A 21,732-nucleotide genomic window follows, 5' to 3' on the forward strand; every position below is an offset into this window, starting at 1 on the left:
TGGAATAGAAGTTACATTTTATATTCCAAAACAACTGGAATGTTTTGGACAAGAAAAAAAGAAGGGTTGTAACAAACCCTTGTGAATATTAGTTGTTTATACAATAATTGTTTAAATGACTGTTTCAAAACCAAACTTTTTAAATTGGACAAATAGTTGCCTCTCCCTTAACTTCCTATTCCTACACAGACAAGCTATTCCCTGTGAATGTATTAGAAGAAAAATAATGCCTGCTGAGAAGAACCAGCTGCCATTTAATATAAACACTTGTTTGCTTCACATTTTGAAATATAAAGACTAACTACACTGCATACAAGATTCTTCTCATGTATTAAATATGCTAAGATATAACATTTTACTTACCTAAAAAATTACTAAAGCCCTGATCTCAGCATGAAAAAAAAATCTTTAAAAACTTCTGAGTTCTGCACACAAGTAGGCAAGAAGGAGGTTTTCTGCTTTGCTTGGGGTTTTTTACTGTTGGGTTTTTTTTGGTTTTTTAGAGGAGACTCTAAACACAGTGGCATTCTTAGAATACCCCATTACAAATCTAAGCAGCCATTACAAGCATTTAAGGAATGTTCCTTCCATTTGCTTAGAATATCAATTATGTTTTAACCTCCCAGTAGATCACAATCCTATAAAATAAACCTTATAGGTCTTACATTTACTCCTACAAAAAGCTAGAAGAAAGGAACAGAACAGCATGTCATTTCATTCTAGGCTGCAGGCACACACATATTTTCTTGCCATTGTTTGGCATTCATAAAACAAGCACTAGCAAAATGGGAAAGGCAAGAGAAAAATTTCATGGACGTTGGTGTCCTGCTTAGTAAATGTCATATTTCTAGAAATGACAGAAAAATCTCATGTAGTTTAAATAAGTTATGAGAGACTCAAAAACATTAATTCTTGTCAGAGTATCATAATTACAGCTTTGTTTTAATACAGTGTTAAAGTATTCTTTCATATGAAAACAGCACTTTGGGGAAGAAAAAGAAAATATTTATAGTAAATAATTCCTATCCTTTACACAGCAGTTTATGTGAAATTTAAAAAAGCACATATCATTTTGCATGCAACAGAAACCAAGTAACTTTTTGCCTGTTGTTGTTCTATTATAGTCTCTTAAACTTGTTACTGGGATTTTTATTTTAAATTATTTTTTACCTTGAAAGCAGTATTTCACATAAGGAAAGAAATTTAAATAACTTTTTTTTTCTAGTAATGGTGCCTACAAAGCTTAGGACCTTGAAAATGGCAAACTTGTATTAATTCAGATTTAATGGACTAAATTAAAACCCACTTCTGTCTGATAAGTGAACTCAATCAATTTAATCCTGATTTCTAATATTAAAGATTGCCAAAATTTGAATCACATTATTGTAGGCAAGTTCAGAAAGATGCTCTGAGGTTAAAAATAAGGAGCAGTTCTTTCCTGGCCTGCAATCTGCAAGCAGTCTTAAGACCAAATTGACCAACTTTTGAGGAATTTTCAAATATTTTAATAAACTAGAATAGCAGTCCCACTACTAAAATCAGCCAGAGGGAAGTATAGAAAGTAACCCCTTATTTGCTGCATCTATAAAAAAAAATTACCTTAAAAGCTGGGATTAATTAGAGTTTGGTACATGTATATTGAAGTTATTTTTGAGCTCCTTACTTCTGCACTATATTAAACACAAAAGCACTTGTCTCAGGCTCTTACTCTATTCATCAAACCCCTGCTTTGCCTATGCCACAAAAAATAAGACGTAAAATATCAAAATAGAATGCATTTTTAGACCTGAATGGAATGATTTCTTACAGAAATTAAAGATTCTGTAATTTCTAAAGAAATTACTCTTTTTGAGCATTCCAAGATGGCTTTTTCTTCCCCACTACTAAAATATGCCAAATGTACCTACAGGATAACATGAACAGCTAAAGGATACAGATGAATATTTGTAGTTTTCTTCTAAGTACTCTGAGGCTGTATCTTCAATACATCTCTCAGAATATGGCACATAAACCTGCACTGCCCTCTTTTTTTCCACAGATATCTTTTCACACATCTACAGTTGAAAAACTATCAGCGAGTTCAACAGACTGAAAATGTCAGAAAGTGAATATACCTGATTCAATGGAGTACACAATTTCTGCATTTTTCCCTTTGTCCTTATCTAATGCTGTAACCTGGAGTACTGCTGATCCAACAGCTGCTGACTCATACACTCGTCCCTCATAGGAAGGGCTGGTGAACCACGGGGCGTGATCGTTTGTGTCGCTGACATTGACGACGACTCTGGCGTAGTTGCGCTTCACGGGAACATCTTGATCTCGAACCTGCAACAGTCAGCACATCACCAGGAATGAGCACTGGTATCTCGGTAGTTCACCAGACATTAGCAATAATTCAAGGTGCAATCAGCCACAGAGTCAAAGACTGCCCAAAAATTAAACATACAAATAAATGTTTGAATTATGGGGACAAAAAAAAAGACATTAAAAAGTATCTGTGTGTAATTCACAACAGAAGAAACCTGATGTGTACTTACCATTATTGTGAGAATATGCTGGTTCATGGTCTCATGGTCCAGTTTTTCTGAGGTATAAAGGGAGCCAGTTGCAGGGTCCAGACGAAATTTTTTAAGACTAATGGGATCAGTGCTGCCCTGCATAGTATAAATCAGTTTATTCTTCTCATCTCTGTCTGTGGCACTGACTTGCAGAATTTCTGTCTCTGGTAAGGTATCCTCAGGTATAACAACTTCATATTTTGAAGCAGAAAACTGAGGCCTGTGATTATTTGTGTCTATAACTTTGATGTAGACCTGAAATGATACAATGGGAAGGGGAAAACATTGATGATATTTGGTAAAAAGAAATAAAAGAAGGATAGTCCATTAAAATCAGACCACAATACTGAAGTAACACCACCTCAAGACAGTTTTATTTTGCTGAGAGGAGGCAAGATCCAAGACTACTAGGAAAGAAGAATATCACTAAAGCCAAATCTGCCTCACCTTCCCCAAAATCAAACCAGAAATCTGTACAACCAGAAACATCTTAGAGAAGACATCTTAAATGGAATTATATTTGTCCAAAGCTAAACAAAAAAAATTTCCTTGTCAATTTTGGAACAAAAAATTTAAAATACACAATACGGACCCTAGAGTGGGTAAAAATACTGTTTTGGGGTGCAAATTTACAATTTTAAGCAATGTTTTTTCAAGGTGGTGCATGCATAACACTTCTCCTTGCCCTCACATAAAACCAGTCCTCTTTCAGACCCTCACATCTGCGAGCCTAGGTAAGTATAGAAAAGTAGTGGAATTGCCACAAAAGTGCATTATTTCAAAGAACTGCCAGTGGTTTTGTTTACTCCTCTCTAGCAATGTAGCACAATTTCAGCATAGCTCACTGGTCATCAACACGATTTCTCTGAAGTTACAGTTAAATTAAATTAAATCTTATGCTTTAAATTGCGTCCTTATCTAATATTGCTCACTGAAACCACACGAGATCCCTGCAGCCCCACTTGCTTTACACAGCACCAAAGTTTTCTATGAAAAGGGTAAGACAAGAAGGAACATCCTGTTCCTTCAACAGTGATAACATCAGATGAGTAACAGTAATGCAAAGAAGCTGGCAAGTAGACAGCAAAGCTCCAGAAACACACAGCTAAATTCAGGTTCTTCATGTGCTGCACGTACAGCCACGCTTTTATCCACCCAAAGGTTAGGAGCTTTGTATAAATTTGTTAAGGGCTATATATAAACAGGTTTTTTAAATAGGTACTTACAATATTGTAAGTGGGTTAAATTGCTCTTGGAAGACACTGCTGTCCAATGGTAACTGGTGGAGTTTACAGATGTAATTTAGACAATGTACCAAATTGCATGCAGTAGAAATTAAATTAGATGAATCCTGATAGTGGCAAGTAATTAGGAAATGCCATACCTCTTGCTACAGGAAGAAGAAATGTCAACATTGCAAAACCAGCATCTTACTCTAAAACTGCATCATTTGGCACACTGATAAAATCCCTTGCAAGATGTTGCTATGGAGACTAAAGAGTTTGGTTTTGTCATGGATTAGAAACAGATTAAAGAAAAGAAACAAAGAGTTAGACTAAATATTGACTTTCAGTGGGGAGAAATATTAATGGTACGTGACCCAGGATACATATTAGGACAAGTTTTTAGATACATTAACTAACAAATTAAATTGGAAAGTGAAGAGGAAGAGTAAGTATGTTAAAAATGTGATTGTTTTATATCGTCACAATTAAACAGGATGCAACAAAGCAACACAAGCATAGCTGTTAGTTTATTTTTAAATTTTGTATAAATAAAATACATTTTAATGCCTCTTGGAAGAAGTAAGACAGAAGGGTCTAATACACTCACAAAGTATTTGAGTAAAAACAGCTGCTCACTGAAAAATTGTGCTCTGGAAAATTAAAAATTATACCAAATGAAGATGAACAAACAATTAAAAAAATATAAAACCCCAACACTCAATACAAATCAAACAATAAAAATTTTTTTACATAAATGAAAAATTTAAAGGCCATATACCATTACAACACTTCATTAACAAATACTGTGCTTTCAAAATGAACTCATCACCAATTTTTTTATTAAATTTCCACCCTCAAGAAATTAAGGTCAGACTCATAAAAAATAAACAAAGTGAAAGATGAAGTGTCAAATGTAATGAATTTAAATTAAGATTTCTATTTACGTTCATGTCTATTTCCACTCCCAAATGAGGAAACAGAGAAACTTAGGTTAAAATTCGAAGTGAGAAGGTGTGCAACTACAGAGCAATTCTGTTAAGCAAATCTTTTGAGCAGAAGATATGGCCACCTGTGCTGTTGGTAGTACACAAAACAAATAAAGAACAACAGCATTACTAGAATGGAGCACCACAAAAAACCCCATGCAAATGACTAAGTTAAAAGCCAGGAATGTAGTGACTGTAAAACCAACATCAGTACCTGCGGGACTAACCATATACCCAATGAACCAGCTTAACTGAAAAGTGAGTCACTGATCAGGATTCAGCAACAACTCTGGTATTAGCTAGTGAAGCAATTAAAATGACACATAAGGAGAAATCCTCCAAAAAGTACTGTTGGGCTAAACAGATAAGGAGTTAGCTCCTCAAAATGTAAAGCACTATTAACTATGAATTATTTTTAAAAATATTGCTAAGAAATAAACATAGTGACTCAGTCGCTACAAATGGTTCGCTCAGGTATTCCATTACTTGTCACAAACTCAGCCTGCAGTTTTTCTCCACGCTGGTAAACACCACTTCATATATTAATGCAGTCATTTTAAATCCATGCAAAATCTAAAGTTTTTCTTAAACTCAAGTGAAAAGTGTTTCATCTACATATTCTAAGATTCATTTTTCTCTCAGTGATGTTATTACTTTCTGCCCCTGCACAAATTCTGGTGGACAAGCATAATGTGACCTGATGGGTTCCCTTTTGGTAACTGGTCTAACTGCACACTGGGTTGCTTTAATAAGGGCAGGTGAAGGAATTACCCCCTTCTGTTTGACACTCACTGGTGGGAAGGTAGATTCACTACCTCCACTCCTGCAGTACAGAAGACACCTTGACAAAATGAAACAAATCCAATGAGAGATCATTAAAATCAGTAGGGATTGAAAAGCAATCTGTCCACAGGAGGGGTGCAGGAAAGAGAGCCAGACTCTTCTCAGAGATGCATAGTGAAAGGACAGGAGGTGACACTCACAAGCTCCAGCAAGAGAAAATACAACTAGATAAGAAAACTATTTTTTCAAAGAGAGTTGTTGAACACCAGCATAAAAGCAAGTCCAAGGGAGAGGTGTTGTGCTTAGTGAACCCAGGCAGTGAGAGCCTGATGAGTCACTGAAAAACTTGGTCAGCTTTGCAGTTTTGCTTTGACCAGGAGTTCTAGTTAAAACTCCAGGGTTCTTTCCAATGTGAACTATTAAACAAATATTAAATAAGAGTACTAAGGAAACCCTATATTCAATTCAGGAATTCTTACTGAGGCTGTGACAGGTGCTAAATGTGCAATTAGGTTTTAATCATAAGAGGACCAAATTTTCATGTAAACTGTTAAGACCTTAAGTTAAATAGAAAACATCTGCAGAAATAATTGTGAGTGCAGTTTTAAAGACCCATACAGAAAAATATGGTTTAGTGTGTCTGAGAACAAAACACATGAATAACTTGTGTTATTCTAACATAATGTGCAGTATAAAATAAAACTAGCTTTTGAACATTTCTCAATGAAATGACACAATTCAATTCAAATGAAATATGCTAATATTATCTCTTAAGAGAGAGTTGCACATTAAAGAGGCACAATATAGAAAAGCCTGACATCAGCAAACCATAACGTGATCTTTGAAACAAAATGCTCTGGAACTGAAGAAACTTCACTCATTTTGCAAAAATATGCAAAGGCTGTGTTGCACAGCTGCGGTCTGCTCACAGATCCCACTGACAGCAATGTTCACTGGTTATAAAGAGAACAAAGCAAGATTACTTTGAGGAAGGACTTAAAATCTATTAATAATCTGACAGGTGAAACCTAAATTAGCATACGGATGTATTAATTGCTACTAAGAGGAGATATGTGCCATTGACAAAACATACTCAATGTGCATTATTTAAACATAATGTTTAGATTTTAGGTTATTTTAATATCATTTTTCATTTACTGATTCTGTGTGGAGTTCAAAATCTACTCCTGTTCCACAATTACATTATAGTTACATGGACATGTTTATACAGTTTTCAAAAATAAAAAGCTGTATTATCCAGAGATGATATAACTTCATTCCAGCTCTAAATGTCTCTGTAGAGCACTGTAAATGCAAGCAAAATTACATGAAAAGATGTAGTAAATGAAGATTATACTTCATTCCAAAAGTATCATGTCCATATAGATTTTGCAAAAAGCAACGTTAAATATTCTGCAACAGCAAAGCAATAGGTAAAATGCTGCAATTAGCTGTAAACCATCTGAAATATTACTTTAAATGAAAAAAATTGATATACATAACAATGACTGCAAGTAGCTATAGGTAGAAACAGGACCATCTTTTGCTTTTGCCCCAAAGATCAATTCAATAGCTCATTTATCACTACTTACAGCCTGTGAATAACCTTTTCTGTTTCAGTACATAGGTATGCTGACTTGTGGGATTTAGTTATTTAGTTTCTGTATTTTTATTTTATTTTTAATCATAATCCTTCCAAGTCTGACAACAGTAATTTCTAACATCATGTCGAACACCACTACTGTAGGCCTGGAATTTGTTTGTCCTTGTTTTGCCTCATGCATTTGGCATTTAGATGCATGCAAAATTCTAACAGACAGCACGCCTACTATTGCTTTATTTTTCAAAAAAGCTATTTAACTGAAGTCCTGAAAGAGTCAAATGCCCTACAGATGTTAATGGCCCAAGGCCAGCAAATGCCTTACAGTTTAAAGCCAGTTTGAATACACTGCTGCTTTTATACAGTAAGATTTTAATTTCTTGTGCCCCATCCCAATTTCTTGCAAATGCCATTTCCTTTTTCAAATTAAATGTAAAATTACTTACTCTGCTGTTAATCAAAATCTGTTAAATTGGTTATATCCAGTGTTTATAGCAATTACTTCGTAAGCTAAAAGCTCTGTATGGGATATTGTTGTTCCTCATGTATGTACTCAGAATTCAGAATTTCTTTTGCCTGTTGCTCCATTTTAACTGTTCATCAGCTCTTAGAAGAATCCAGTGCCACATCAGCATTTAAATTTCAGCAGTGAGTACTGGAGTTTACACACTGGCAGCCATAAATCACACTTTCAATTCTGATTTCGTATCAACATTTTAACCCCCTAATTTAAGCCTGATCTGAAATGTCTCTTTTGAGGGATAGTCCTGAGGATTGTTTTCACAGATTAGTGCATTTAGGTGGGCCAGGAGTTATGGGGGAGATAAGAGAATAAATTAAAATCAGGATTATTCACCAACAGTTGCAGAGTTTGAACTAATCCATACTCCTCAATCCCACACACCACAGTGAGACTCCAACAGCAACAGCATAACTTGGGCTTATCCCACAAGCAGGGCAAAAGAAAGACAATGCAAAGGAAGTCTTTGTGCTTGTCTGTAACAGAAACCACAGTCTCTGATCCTGCCAAGTCTAACTGAGAGAGGAAGAGAAAGATACGAAAAACAACCACAGAAAAAGCAATCACAGAAATGACAAATGTGAGACTACTACTCCAGTTCTTCTGGAGAAGAGTGCTGTGGGGTAAGTGTTTATAATGATCACTTAGCTTTACAAAATGTTACAATAACAAATTCATTTAAGGAACAAAAAGTACACTGTGCATTCCCAAGAAGAACTAAATGAATCACATAACTCAGAGGAAAAGAAGGGGTGAGGGTTAAAGTAATTTTCTGACCTTCCCATTCTTGGTTGTTCTAAAAGACAAAGCAGATTATGGTTCAACTGTGACAGCTCAGGACATGCATAAATTCAGCTATGCCAGCAGCAGCACTGGATAGGCTCTCTGCATTCACCAAGGCCCTATATCAAGCTTCGCCTAGTCCCCAGGCTACCCCAACACAATGTATGATGGCATTTTTGAATGCAGATTTTGGGGAGGGGGAAGTGCGTATGGAAAAGCCTCTTGCTGTCTTTTTGAATGTTAGTTGAATTTGTGTTTCTTCTATTTTTTGTCCTAAGAAATTCCTGCCTTCTATATCCAGCATTCTGTAATCATTAGAAGTGAAACTACTCAACTTTTTTATTACAAGTAGGTGAATTTAATAAATTTACAGCAGGATGGTGGTTATCAGCACCAGAGACAATGGCACCACAGCTATGATTGCAGAAAGCTCCTACTGGGAAACCTGTTGCTGTCTTTGAAGATTCATCGTCTAGAAAAATCACTCGCAATTGTCATCTCTAAAGAAAAGGAATTTCTCAAAGTAAACTGCTAAATTTGGTCACCTTCTACTATCAAATTTACTCTATTTGACCTATCAAAGCTCAAGACATGCAGCCAGCTCAATAAAGATTCTGTTTAAAAATCCCTAACATTGACAAGAAACATCTTTTCTTTGGGCTAACAGCAGAAGACAGCATCTAAGACATTAGAAAAGATAACAGAAAAATGTATGTACTGCACAAAAGCTGAACAAGAAGAAATTGTATTTGTAGCACAGATCTCCATGTGCAGAAAAGACAGCAGCAACCCATTTATTGCTCTTTGAGTGCCTGAAGGGTAGGTCAATGATAGGGGTAGGTAATACAGACACATCACGCTCCAAATCCAACAGCCTTTAATCAGTAAATAAAGCCTTTCCTTTCTATCTGGAAGAAAAGAGAAGCTGCTCTATAATCATGGCTCGATTCACACCAACCTCAGCTAAACTGTACTTTCAAATACAATTCAGGTTGTGGGCTGGGAAAAGAAACTAGATGGGAAAAACAGGTGGGATATACATCATAAACTACTTTACTATGAATTAGACAATAGTATCAGAAAAGGCTTCTGCACCTTTAAGTAAACTTATTAGTCCAACTGCAAAGAATTGCCACCATCAGACAGTCTTAGGAAAAGGTAATTTTAAAACACTAGTTTGTCTGAGGTTGCTGCTTTTTGGAAATTGAAAAACAATCTCTACTTTCACCAAAACTAAAATAAAGTATTTGGGACATTACAAAGAGATGTTATAATCTAAACCTTGTTTCTATCTGTACACTATGCAGAAAAAGCAGCTTAGTTTCTTGGACACTGTACAACTGGTCATCCATAGATCTTCCAGGGGGAGGGAAACCACAAAATTTTAAAATGGTTGTCTTTAAATTTCAAATACAGTAATCACTTTATGTAGTGATTTTGGAGGAGCTTGTAAAGAAGAGTAATCCAGATGAGTAGTATTAATCCTTTTCTTGTAAGAAAGTCATGCAAGCAGGGGCTTAGTTTCTGTTTTCATTTATTTGGCTGTAGGAACAAGTTATAACTTAAAAGCTGTTGGTTCAGACTACAGTACAGTAACACACTACCTTTACACCTAAGCCATCAAACAACATGGCTCTGTGATCATCAGAATTCACTTATATTTTAGACAAAGTCCATAATTTAAATAAACCATGTTCATTGTTTAGGATTTAAAAAATGGTGAGAAGAAAACCCAACAGCTTCCCCACTCTCCAGCTACACACTCTTTTTATAAGTGCTTCATCAGAAAGTTCATTACCTGAGTGCTGATAGATCTGGTTCCATCTGTTGCTTCTACTGTCAAGTTGTAATTTGATTTCTGTTCTGCATCAAGAGGTCTTGCAACAATGATAGTTCCCGTGCCCTTGTCCACATCAAATCGACTGTCATAGTTGCCACCTTGTCCAGGAAATGGTGAGAGGGAGAAGTTAACAAAAAGCATTATTGCATCATCATTTTTATGTATGATAATGTTCTGTCTTCCAATGTTTAATGAAGGTGGAACTATATATATACACATATATTTATACATACATTTAGTTTAAATATTTTAGGTTTTTTTCCTGGTAACATGATATGCTGCTAAATAGATATTTAAAATTGAGTAGTTTTGGACAAAGCTGACTTGCCCAGCTCATGGAAAGTCAGCAGGGACATTCTTATTAGCAAGATTCTCTACTTAAAAAAAAAAAAAAATCCATGGAATTTAATGATTCCATACAACACGAAATTGAGAATTACTGCATCAAATGCAATAGCTCCTTTTGGGCAGATTATCAGCTAATAAGTGAAAAACATACTTTTTATCAAAATACATTAAAATCCCATTCGACATACAGTCAAATTTTTGTCTTTTGGAGGAGAGTACATATTATTATATTCACATATGACTATAGATAAGGCTGAAAAAGCTGCAGTAACTCCACAGGATTATCATCTTAAAGTTGAATATCTAAGGAATTTACTATGTCAATCTTACTGAGATAAGACAGGATTTAGAATAGTGCTAAATGTTTAAATGCCCAATGTTTAAATATGGCCAAGTTCCTTTTCTGAAGCAAATTATCTTAATTTCCCTTGTGAAACTTTCAAATTACTCTTTGAAATATAGTTAAATAACTGTGTAGATCAATAGCTACACTCAGTTGCTTAAACATTTAATTGATCATCATCCTGGCACCTAGAGCAGACTGTACTGAGAATGCAATGTCCATTAAACCCAAATACTATTAGCGATGATGAATACTGCCATTTAACTACAATTGCTTTAGACCTCTCAATAAACTGCCTAAAATGGAAGAATCAATTCTTATTTTGGTCAAGTCCGTGCTCGATATGGCAAACCAATTTTTCCTAATTATGGGCATATGTTTTTCTAATTATATTTTACAAGGCTAGCAGATAGCACGCAGATATCATCTGAGTGCTTTTTTTTCCGTTAACAAGATTATACATGCTAAGCTTTGCAAATCACTAAATGCGTTTTATGAAAAGCCAAGGTTAGAAGTGAGAGGGTGAAGTTCCAAAGGTTGCAAATTTGAACTTAGTCCAAGAAAAAAACAGTAAATACTGATATGAGCCCCCATTCACATGTAGAAAGGATTTCACCTTTAGAAGGTTCTACTGCATGACAAACATATCAGTTTAGGAAAGATGGGCTGGATTCTGCTTCACTGGATTTGAGATATTTCATAATGACCAACATTACATGATTTTTCTAGTTCAATTGAAAGCCAACTCCTCTTACTGGCCCAGTAGCAGTTTCTGAATCACTCAAATTGATAGAAACTGGACATGATGAAAGGCAGCAGCTTTTTTCCTAACAGATGAATTTTTTTTAACGGGCTTTGTGCAGTATGTCAGTTTTAGGAGGTGAATCTAGTTTTTCCTTTTATAACTGGCAGGCAAAACCATTTTCTCAGATGTCTCAATGTTCTCTACATTTTAAGGGAAGAGTAAAGTGAATGAGCATGAATTGGTACAGTCAGCTTTCCTGACACAAGGAAAAGCTCTGTAACCAACATTTTTTCCTTCCTTACCACGAAAATCACCAGGGCCTTGCCTATATTTGTAGTAGTAGTGATATCTGGTGATCCGCTGAAGCAGAACTCAACCCAAACTTCTGCATCTAGTACACTGGAAGTATAACAGCAACAATTTTGGCCAAAGCCAAAACTGGATGCTCAGAATTGCTGCTGTATAAATGTAATGATGACAAAACAAAACAAAAACGAACCTGTCACAAATGCAACCGTGAGCACTTTGATTTCCGAAGGGTTAATAAAATAAATAGTTTATAAATGTACGCTTTCATTTCAGATCTCATAATCTGGTAATAAATTATGTGATCTCAGCAGATACCTTCTGCTGTACAGTTCAGGTCACAAGCCATCTGTAAGATGTAAAATACTTCACTAGCAAGCTTGTCTCCTGGCTCAGCCAAAAAGAAAGAAAGCATGGAAAGCAAGCACAGAACACAAAGGAAAGCTGTCAATCAAATTCATTCATGCTATTAGAAACAGTAAAAAGAGGGTAGTAAAGTGACCACTTGTAAGAGTAGCCCATAACTTCACAACATGATCATATAATCAAATTTTCCAAAACACTTTTACTAAGAAAGTCATCAAAATAAAATGGTTTATTTTACAATGCTGGGACAAATTATGCTTTCCCCATGGAGTTTTCTGTATATGTCTTTCTAAAAAGAGCAGGAAAAGATCATTCATTTTCTGCATTAGGCATACAATAAAAATATGTAAATGTCCAAGTGTGCTGCATACTTAGAAGGAGCAGATCAAAATAATACTGTCAATCAGAATTCTATTCAGAGGTACACACTGTTCACAGTGCATAGCAATTGAAGTACACTATAAACAATAGGAAAGTACATCCCCAATTTAATTAACAAATTTTGCTAACACAAGGCCCCAGAAAACATCACTGCTATACTATGTTCAGACTCCAAAAAACCTCTGAGGCCTATTCTATCTACTCTCTTTCATCTCCATGAACTGCTCACCTTTCTCTGGCAATGTCATTTTCTTAACCTTTCTTTTAATGGACTCATTTTGATCTACAGATATTTGTTTGCTGTGGATGGATAACCCTAATTTGAATTGGAGTACAAAATACCTTCTCATTTTTCCTGCTCATTTATTTTTATACTTTCTACTTTTCTACTCCCATGTCCCTGAGTGTGTTTGGGAGAACAGGGAAAGAGCAGCCTCAGTTCCAAAATATCTTGAATGCAGAACTTTGCTCCTATGAGAATGCAAGAAAGCATCCTCAACTTTTTAGTCCCTCTAGAGAATTGTACAGATCTGTAACCCCTAGGTTTGTCTAAACACCAACAGTTTTTATCAATTATAATCTATTTGGACAGGAACTTTTTTTTCCAAGAACCATTATAAAGAACCATTAAAAAAATTCTGTGTAAGTATTTATTGCATTAGCAATGATTATCACTATCATCACAGATTGCTGATGCATGAAGCATGATTTTAGGGAAGAATTGTATCTGTTTGCACGTGCTTGAAAATTTTTTGAATACAAAAACACCTCAAGTATTTGGCATTTGTATATTCCTGCTAGCTGCGTTACTTTCATAAACTTTTTTTAACTGTTGCTGTTCTCAGTACACCTCAGGAAATACATACCAGCAAAACAGATGTTTAAAATACTTAAATTATTGAGAAATAAATTAAAATAATAAATAAATTAAAATAATTTAAAATATGCTCTTCCCAGCAACTTAACATCATAATCATGGCTGAAGTTTTCAGTAGTAACCAAGATGAAAAAGACCCTTCTCTTGTGAATGTAGTAGAAAAATCACAAATCTATCAAAAATCTGGTAGACTGACAGAAAGAGTTCACTCCAGACTAGAAGTAATTGATTACAAAGCACCTCTCCTGAAACAAAGCTATGCTGTTCTCCTTGATTCTAACACAACAGAACTTGGTTTTACTATCAGCTATGCAGTGAACACTTCGTGTATTACTGGTGCTCATAAGTCTGTAAGTCTAAACTTCAAAAAAGTACTATTAATTTTGTTACCATGACATCAACATATAGTCATATTACTGGTTGGAAATCCCCTTTCAATAGCAGAGGTTAAGATATGATTTAGTAGAAAGAATATGTACAGGAAGAAAATTGGGGTTAGGAACATTGCAAGCTTTCCTTTTAGTACTGAATGAAAAGACAGCAAACTGAGAAAGCAGCCCAGAGGAGAAGAAATCCATGTGAACAGTAAAATCTCTTTTTGAGCATACTCTCCTGCTTTGCCAAAAACTAGCCTCTTATTCCCTTTCCTATAATACAGTCCACAAGATTGACTTCATTAGTTTTCATTTCAGTGACACAATATTTAGAAATCAATTTTAAAACTGCAACACAGCAGATATTTTACAACTCAATTTTGATCTTTGATACAGAGTGGCATTGATAAAAATTAAATAATTTTGACTTATAAAATCTGCATCTGCATTTGAAGAATGTCAAAACTTTGCATTATTTAGAAGGGTGATTAAAACCAAGCTGCAATGAGCCCTCCAGTATCTCAGACTCCATGCATTTGTTTCTAATAATAAAGGCCCTTAAGGCATCCTTACCCGTTATGTCAAACCAAAGTGGTGTTCCAAGAGGTTCAACAGCTATTACACCAATCATGTGAGCAACTGGGTCACTTTCCATCACCGTAAAAGAAAAAAATGATTCCTCAAAATAAATAGGCTCTGTGGGTGGGATGGGCTTTGGAATCCATTCTATGTGAAGCCTTGTAGTTGAAGATTTTTGTGGGCGACCATTATCTACAGCTTTAATCTGTGAAACAGACACATCTTTTAGGCTACAGGATCACATAAATCATTATGTCACATAAATAGAAAGCAGTAATAAGCTCCAAGCATGTTTGCTCGTGTGAGATATTTCCAAAAAGGTTAAGTGTCTCTCCAAGTGCCACTTGCCCTTCATTATCTGGGCAGCAAATGGAGAAAAAGTATGCAGCACCTGATAGCAGCACAAAATGTTACCATAAATTCACTTTTATTTTGCTTTCTTCCTGAAGGTGAGTCAAACTGATTGTTTATGCTCCCTCATCACACAAATTATCTGCCAAGTTCTGGGAAAGAACAGCAGTTCTTAATACACAATACAAACATCTCAAATCATCCCTTAATAAAAGCCAAACAAACACACAAAACAATACTTCTGGATTTGTTGAAGCTTTCTTCCTTCAGATGCAGTCACTCACCTGCCAGCTACTGAATAAGAAACAAACAGATAAAAGAACCCGTTACATATTCATGATATACAGGATTTTCACTCACTGAAAGGATATCGTAGTCCCTTGCTGCAGAAAATTTCTTTGATGAAACCACTCCAGTTTTTGGTTCAATAAAGAATTTGCCATGCTCATCACCATCTTCAATGCTGTAGGAGATCTCTGCATTGGGGCCTTCATCTTTATCTGCAGCAATAACTCGATAGATGGGCTCTCTCTTAGCAGTCCTCTCTCGCTCAGGCTTACCACGCTCTGGAAGCCGAATTTTGTAGAATTTTTGCAAGAATTGAGGCTTGTTGTCATTCTCATCTAAGATCTTCACAATCACCCGTGCAATTGTTGATTTTGCAGGAGTACCATTGTCTGTTACTGTTACCTGTTTTTATTAACAAGGGTAAAGTTAGAACTCAAACATGGTCCTTCTAACAATGCTCCTCCCTAAGTGAGGTTTTCCTACAACTGCCTAAACAACTGCACAGTTATCCCTGAACTTCAGTTAAAGCACTTGCCTAAAGCTATTAGGTATTTACAAAAGGTACTCAAAAGTATATTCAGCTATTATCTTAATATTTTGACACATTAAATGCAACATGAAATGCAAATATTCACGTTCATCTCTAGCAGATGGTATGATTTTCACATATTTGAATTTCTGTTCCCTTTAGTACTTGTACACCACCACATACCGCTCAGTTCACCACAAAAACCCAGCCACACCGAATGAGAAAATCAAAGCATATCCCCAATGAGTAAATTACAAGGGGTATGGGATAACATGTCAATTAACATAAAATTAGCATTGCCCTGAACCAAGCAAATAACAAAGGCAAATTTGAGAAACATCTATTTGATCTGAATGCAACATCAGTTTTGAAGGCATTACTGACATAACCAAGAGTATACTAAGATACGAGAGAATAACATGAAGCTAATCTAAAATAACTGCATAAGGTGTGAATTTGAACTCAGAAAACACAAACTGAGAATAAAAAAATTTGGCATATTAGTTACTACTATGTAAGAAGTGCAATCAAAGATCAAATTTAATAGTAAAAAGGAATAAATCCACCAATTCATCTGGTCAACATTTCAATACTCAATTAATTAGCTCAGCACATTGGTCTGTCCACCATTCTGTACATTTCTGGGTTTCTTTCCAACCTATTATTAGAGTTGTAAACAAAAAACTAACACATGGGAAAATTGCTACTTTAGGCCAGGCTGTCTGTCAGTATCGCTCTGTAGTTAAGAGTTCTTATGTCACATACTTCACAGACTTTTAGTTAAAACTTTAACTACCAGCTAGGATTCAAAATGAACAAAGAATTATAAATTACACCAGCAGGCAATAAACAATGTTCCAAACTAAAGAGCAATGAGCTTCAACTGCTATTTTATACAGAATGATGAAAGCAGGAGGATTTATGTACCATTACGTGACATTGTAATCCTAAAAATAAACTTTCTGAGTTCTGTACTTGTTAACTTGAGGTTATAAAGTTAAGCTTAAATTAGCATGACTGCTAGCAGACAACTGCCCATAACATTACACTGTGAGTATGACTTCTGGCATAAGTTTTGTCCCAGAACAAGTAGCACACACATACACGTTACTTAGGTGCAGCCTGAGAATTCACACAATTCAGACACAATTTTCAACAGGCAACTTGGATGTGGTCAGCCTGCTCCGGGGATAAGATGTAAGCAATCAAAGCCATATGGGCCACGTTGTCTCAGGATCAGAAAATAATCCACAGCTCACTTTATTTACTGTATAAACATGATTTTTAAAACCCAGTATAATATATAGAGAAGTAAAAATCATGATTTACCAATTTTACAACCAATATACATAGCAGTGGTCAAGAAATAAGACATAATGTACATGAATTGATTTGGGAAACAGAGACAACCTGATCTGAGGCAATTTGGAAAGAGAAATATATAATTACTTTAAAATTTACAGGAATATTATATGTAGTACTAAATAAGATATGCCATCTAATTAATTTTTTTACTATTACTTCTAGAAACACACTGCAGAAGAAATTCTGTCCCATTGCTACTTAGGTGCAAAGCGTTCTTTTCAAAGCTGATACAGAAAATAAAATAATGATACAAAAAAATTTCGTCCAACAGCTGCATTAATCCAGCTCACAATGCACCAAAGGGATACAAAATGCCCAGGAAGACTGCACACACACGGTAATTATGCAAAAGGATAGTTTGTGCTGTCAGGGAATAAATACATTCATCTCCACGTCTCTGCAGTCATCGCACTCCTATTGGAACACCTTTCTACAGATTTCATGAGTTTTGAGTAAGTCTACAGGTGCTTCTCTGTCTTTAACATTAATTTGGCCAACTCCCATTCTAGTCTTTTATCTGTCATCCAGGACAAGAGGCACAAAAAATGTTCCAGATAAACAGTCACAGTGATCCTTATGTCCTAAGATTAAGTCTTCACTACAGGAGAAGTACCATGCCATTACACTGCTCAACAGCACTGTGAAACTGGATAACTTAAAGTTCTCTATATGTTTTACTTTCAGGTTGTTTGACAGAGAATGACAAAAGCTCTTAAATAAACTCCAGGTAATTAGTTAAATATAGTTAAATAAAAGCATGTTGTCACAAGTTTCATGCTCTTGGATTCGGGCTCTACAATGCATGTCTTGCAACTGATGTGATTGGTAAACATGTTATGCAGAAAATAAGGCTACTCACATACCATCCTTTTGCATTCTCCTTATAAAAACATTCTACACTTCTTTTGCAGAAGCCTATACTCAGCAAAAGTTAGGCTGAAATAGCTATTCCAATAATTACACAGGAAGATAAAAAAAGGAATCACATTCCTTTTAACAATCATGCCTTTGTACCATTTGAATGTAAATCTTTGTTTTGAGATACAGAAAAAAAAATGCATTCAATCTGTACCTTTACTCTTTTATAGCAAAAAAGCTTCAACACACAGTTTTTATAAGACAGGTGGTTATCTGCATTGCCACATAATGAATACAGAAGGAAATTACTTCTGATACACAGTTTTTTAAATTCTTCATATAGTAATCAAGCCTGGCAAACTTAATTCTCTGTAAAAGAGCAATGAACTTACAGTCACTGTTTTTCAGCAATTTAAATAAATTATTTACCTCCAGTATGTGCTCTCCCTGCTGCTCTCGATCTAGTTTTCTGGATGTGGTTGTAATAAGCCCTGCAAATGTAAGAGAATAATTAATCAGGTCCTTCAAGAAAATAATCTGAATGAAGGTTAGGTTAAATCAGTAGTTACTGGTATCTTCAATATCAATTTCTTCTTAGGTGGCCACTTCCATTTTAGTAGAATTTATGCTTTCATTAGGGGAAGGGGTGAAGGGTTTCCAATCCTTAAAAGCTGTGAAAATATTCTTTGCAAACTGAAAACTAAGCTGTTGTAACACTTAAGACAAACAGTGTTCCAACACATCTGTGTGTGTTATGTTTCTGACAGAGTAACGAATGCAATTCTCCCACATGAAATCTTGTTTTCATACACCTTTTTCCAAGGGTGCTGATGGATACTATCTGAATTAATTACCTATCTCTTGAGGAGAAACACCTATTTGTAATATTAGTGATAAAGGCAAAAGAAGGGTAACCTGAAGAGATGCAATAATAATAGAAAAAACAGAGCAGTTTGCATGTGTTCGCTTAATTTCACAATGACAAGCAGTCAAACAGTTGCTATTGACAATAGCAGAGAAGAACCACAAGTTTATGATGCATGATGTTATATTTTGTCATAAGACTGATACGCTCCTGATGCAAGATTAGGAAGGCATGATGGGTTTTGCTTTAAATGAAGGCAGTCAAGGAGTAAGACGTAACAAAAAGAGAAATCTAAGGATCTTGAATTCATTCTCCCTAACAGTTAGTTCAGAATTTTAACTATTGAGTTTCACGACAAGTAAACTTGCTCAGCTCTCCATTACAGCAGAATGATTTGCTATTGTGTGAGTTAACAGTGCCATGGATGCAGGCACAGGAGAATTCAGTTTCTTTGCTGCACAAAAGCAAAGAAAGACATTAACCTTTTCACAGGTACAAGCTGCCCCCACAAATACCATTACTGTGTTCACACGGGACTGAGCTCGTGCTAGTAAATCTTGCTAGATCCAACTTGGCCTTTCATGAAGCAAACACCAAGGTTTGGATTCGCCCAGCTTAAGCAACTACTAAGCAAAGCATCCCATATTCTCTGAAGCAGCAACACAGAGGAAAATGCAATGTCAGAAGACATTTTATCCAACTATCCCAGATTTTGATAGTGAAAACTTTTTGATAGTGAAATTGCCACCTCGATCTTTAATTGTCAAACTGGAAAACAGGGAAGCAATTACCCAATGAAGGATGAAATAGAGATCAAAATACAGGTGGCACACTTCATGTTCCATTTTCTAACTACACAGTAATTTTTTTATTAATATGACCTTATGTAAGAAAAACTAAAATCCACTTATAAAATTTTCAAAGCTTGTCTGCTACAATAAAAAAGCCTCCAATTTTGTCTCTCAGGCGATAAAAAGTAGAATATGTAAGAAAAGCAATCTTCATTTTCACTTAAAAGAGAAAGGGCAAAAGAAAGAGGATTGTATACCACAGGTGAATAGCTACTCAGTGTTTCTGACAAAAACAGCTGTAGTCTACTTACACCAACAAAACAGCATGTACTAAATAATATGAACAAAACCTATATAAGGCGATATTACAGCTGTCAAATGTTCAAACAACTATTCTGCAAAAAACAGATAGTGCAAATAACAGCTGTTCCAATTATGGTCAAATCTGCCCTTGTTTTTCCAGCATTTTGTTTGCCATCATATCAAACTATTTATCTAGTATTCTTGACAATGATGTGTTATCTTCTCCTGCTTTACGTTTTAATGTTTTTACATAGAAGATATGTTTGCTATTGTTAAGATATATTTTTTGGTATTATGAAGTAATTGTCCTCAGACACAAAGAAAGGGGGAATGAAAATTCAAACATACAAAACCCCAAAACAAACAACAAGGAAAACAAGTTGCATTATTACTGTGAATTTAGGAGGGGGCAAGGGAAGAAAGAGAAAATGATCTGACAGTTGTCTATTAACCTTCCTGAGGTAATATTTTCACATGGATATTACAGAGCTGTGAACAAAGACAACTGAAAATATTTAATGTCACATATCCTAAAAAGCTTTATTTTTCTGCCCAAGTCTGGATAGTACATTTTCTTTTCACAGGCACTATGGGAAACAGAATAGGACTGTTAATTGGAGGTGCACAAGTGGCACAGCTGCCACCTCATCTGCTTCCTTCCAGTAAAGGGACTTGCAGGTGATTTCAGAAAACACCAAGTTCTCCTAAAATCTCTTTCTACTGAGTACCTCTGTAAAAATCCAGCACAAGCCCTCCCATGAAGCATTAAGCTCAAGGCTCACCACAGTTAAAAGAGAAAAGGACAGCCACTAAAGGCTATGCTGAACTACTGTTGAACAGCTGATTTGAAAATGGGAAAAATCTCAAAAAACACAGGAAAAACAAAGCAATCGAGCAGAAATATCTCATAATGCTTGCATTTCCCTGAATATTCAATATTTAGTCTATATCCTCTAACAATAATAAGACTCCATCTCTCACAGCAGCAGCAAGTAGAGAATTACATGAGATCAGAAAAATGGCATGTTTTAATAGCTTCCTATCCATTTTATTTTTCATCAAGAGCCATGAAGACTGGAGTCACCCCTAAAGATGGCAATTAATACTTGGAGGAAAAAAAAAATCAATCAAAAAACCATTCAAAACCTTTTGCTTTAAGCACTCAAAACAAAATTCTGCCATGTACCACTGCTTTACACACTAGCAATTCTTAAAGGAAGTCTTGCTCCAGATAAAATTTTGGTTAATGAAGTTGGTCAATGCAACACAAATGGGTAAGCAGAAAAATATCCAGCAAGAACAAAATATACATGCTTTGATCTGTTAAAACCTACAGTCTTTTCAGCCAAGCATGCCACACTTCTGTTAAAACACTTCAGACCAATAACAGAAGGGCTTAGTCTTCACCATATATATCCTGTATATTCAGCAGAAACTAATGCCAACAAAGGAAATGTAACACTTCTGGATTTAGACTCACATACACATGCATGACATTCTTTTTATTTAACTCTTTACTGATAGACGCTTTCCTAAGTGCAAATTTAGCTTCAGTGAAGTGTCTCACTTCAGCTTAAGACTATAAAAGGTTTGATTATTGCAATCACAACATATTTCTATTTTTGCCATGTTTTTCTATATTACAGAATATTTAATGCTGCACCAACAGATTTTGTCCATTGTTGAAGAGCTTTCCTGAACTATGGCTGTGATAATAAGGTCAAGTGTTCTTATGTACTGTAACTGCCTGTTAAGAGGGTTGGGGAC

General features: G+C 35.4%; 1 protein-coding gene across 9 annotated transcripts in view; it reads right to left on the bottom strand.

Moving 5' to 3' along the window:
- The window catches only part of FAT1 (FAT atypical cadherin 1), a 104,926-nt gene that overhangs the window by 31,339 nt on the left and 51,855 nt on the right, over positions 1-21,732 (bottom strand). For 5 of the 9 annotated variants that reach the window (XR_010361262.1, XM_064417972.1, XM_064417970.1 and 2 more), the window contains exons 4-10: positions 18,436-18,497; positions 15,327-15,656; positions 14,610-14,820; positions 12,357-12,425; positions 10,255-10,394; positions 2,538-2,813; positions 2,115-2,325 (exon numbers count right to left, since the gene is read on the bottom strand). Coding sequence is in view for 8 of the 9 variants with exons in the window: in XM_064417972.1 (XP_064274042.1) it covers positions 2,115-2,325; positions 2,538-2,813; positions 10,255-10,394; positions 12,357-12,425; positions 14,610-14,820; positions 15,327-15,656; positions 18,436-18,497 (1,299 nt within the window). In the remaining variant the exon portion in view is untranslated. Of the gene's footprint in view, positions 1-2,114; positions 2,326-2,537; positions 2,814-10,254; positions 10,395-12,356; positions 12,426-14,609; positions 14,821-15,326; positions 15,657-18,435; positions 18,498-21,732 lie in introns of those variants that run through there. The other 4 variants (XM_064417976.1, XM_064417973.1, XM_064417971.1 and 1 more) reach the window with 2 other exon arrangements.

Source organism: Passer domesticus, chromosome 4 (genome assembly GCF_036417665.1).
Source record: "Passer domesticus isolate bPasDom1 chromosome 4, bPasDom1.hap1, whole genome shotgun sequence".
In the NCBI taxonomy this organism is placed as follows: Eukaryota; Metazoa; Chordata; class Aves; order Passeriformes; family Passeridae; genus Passer; species Passer domesticus.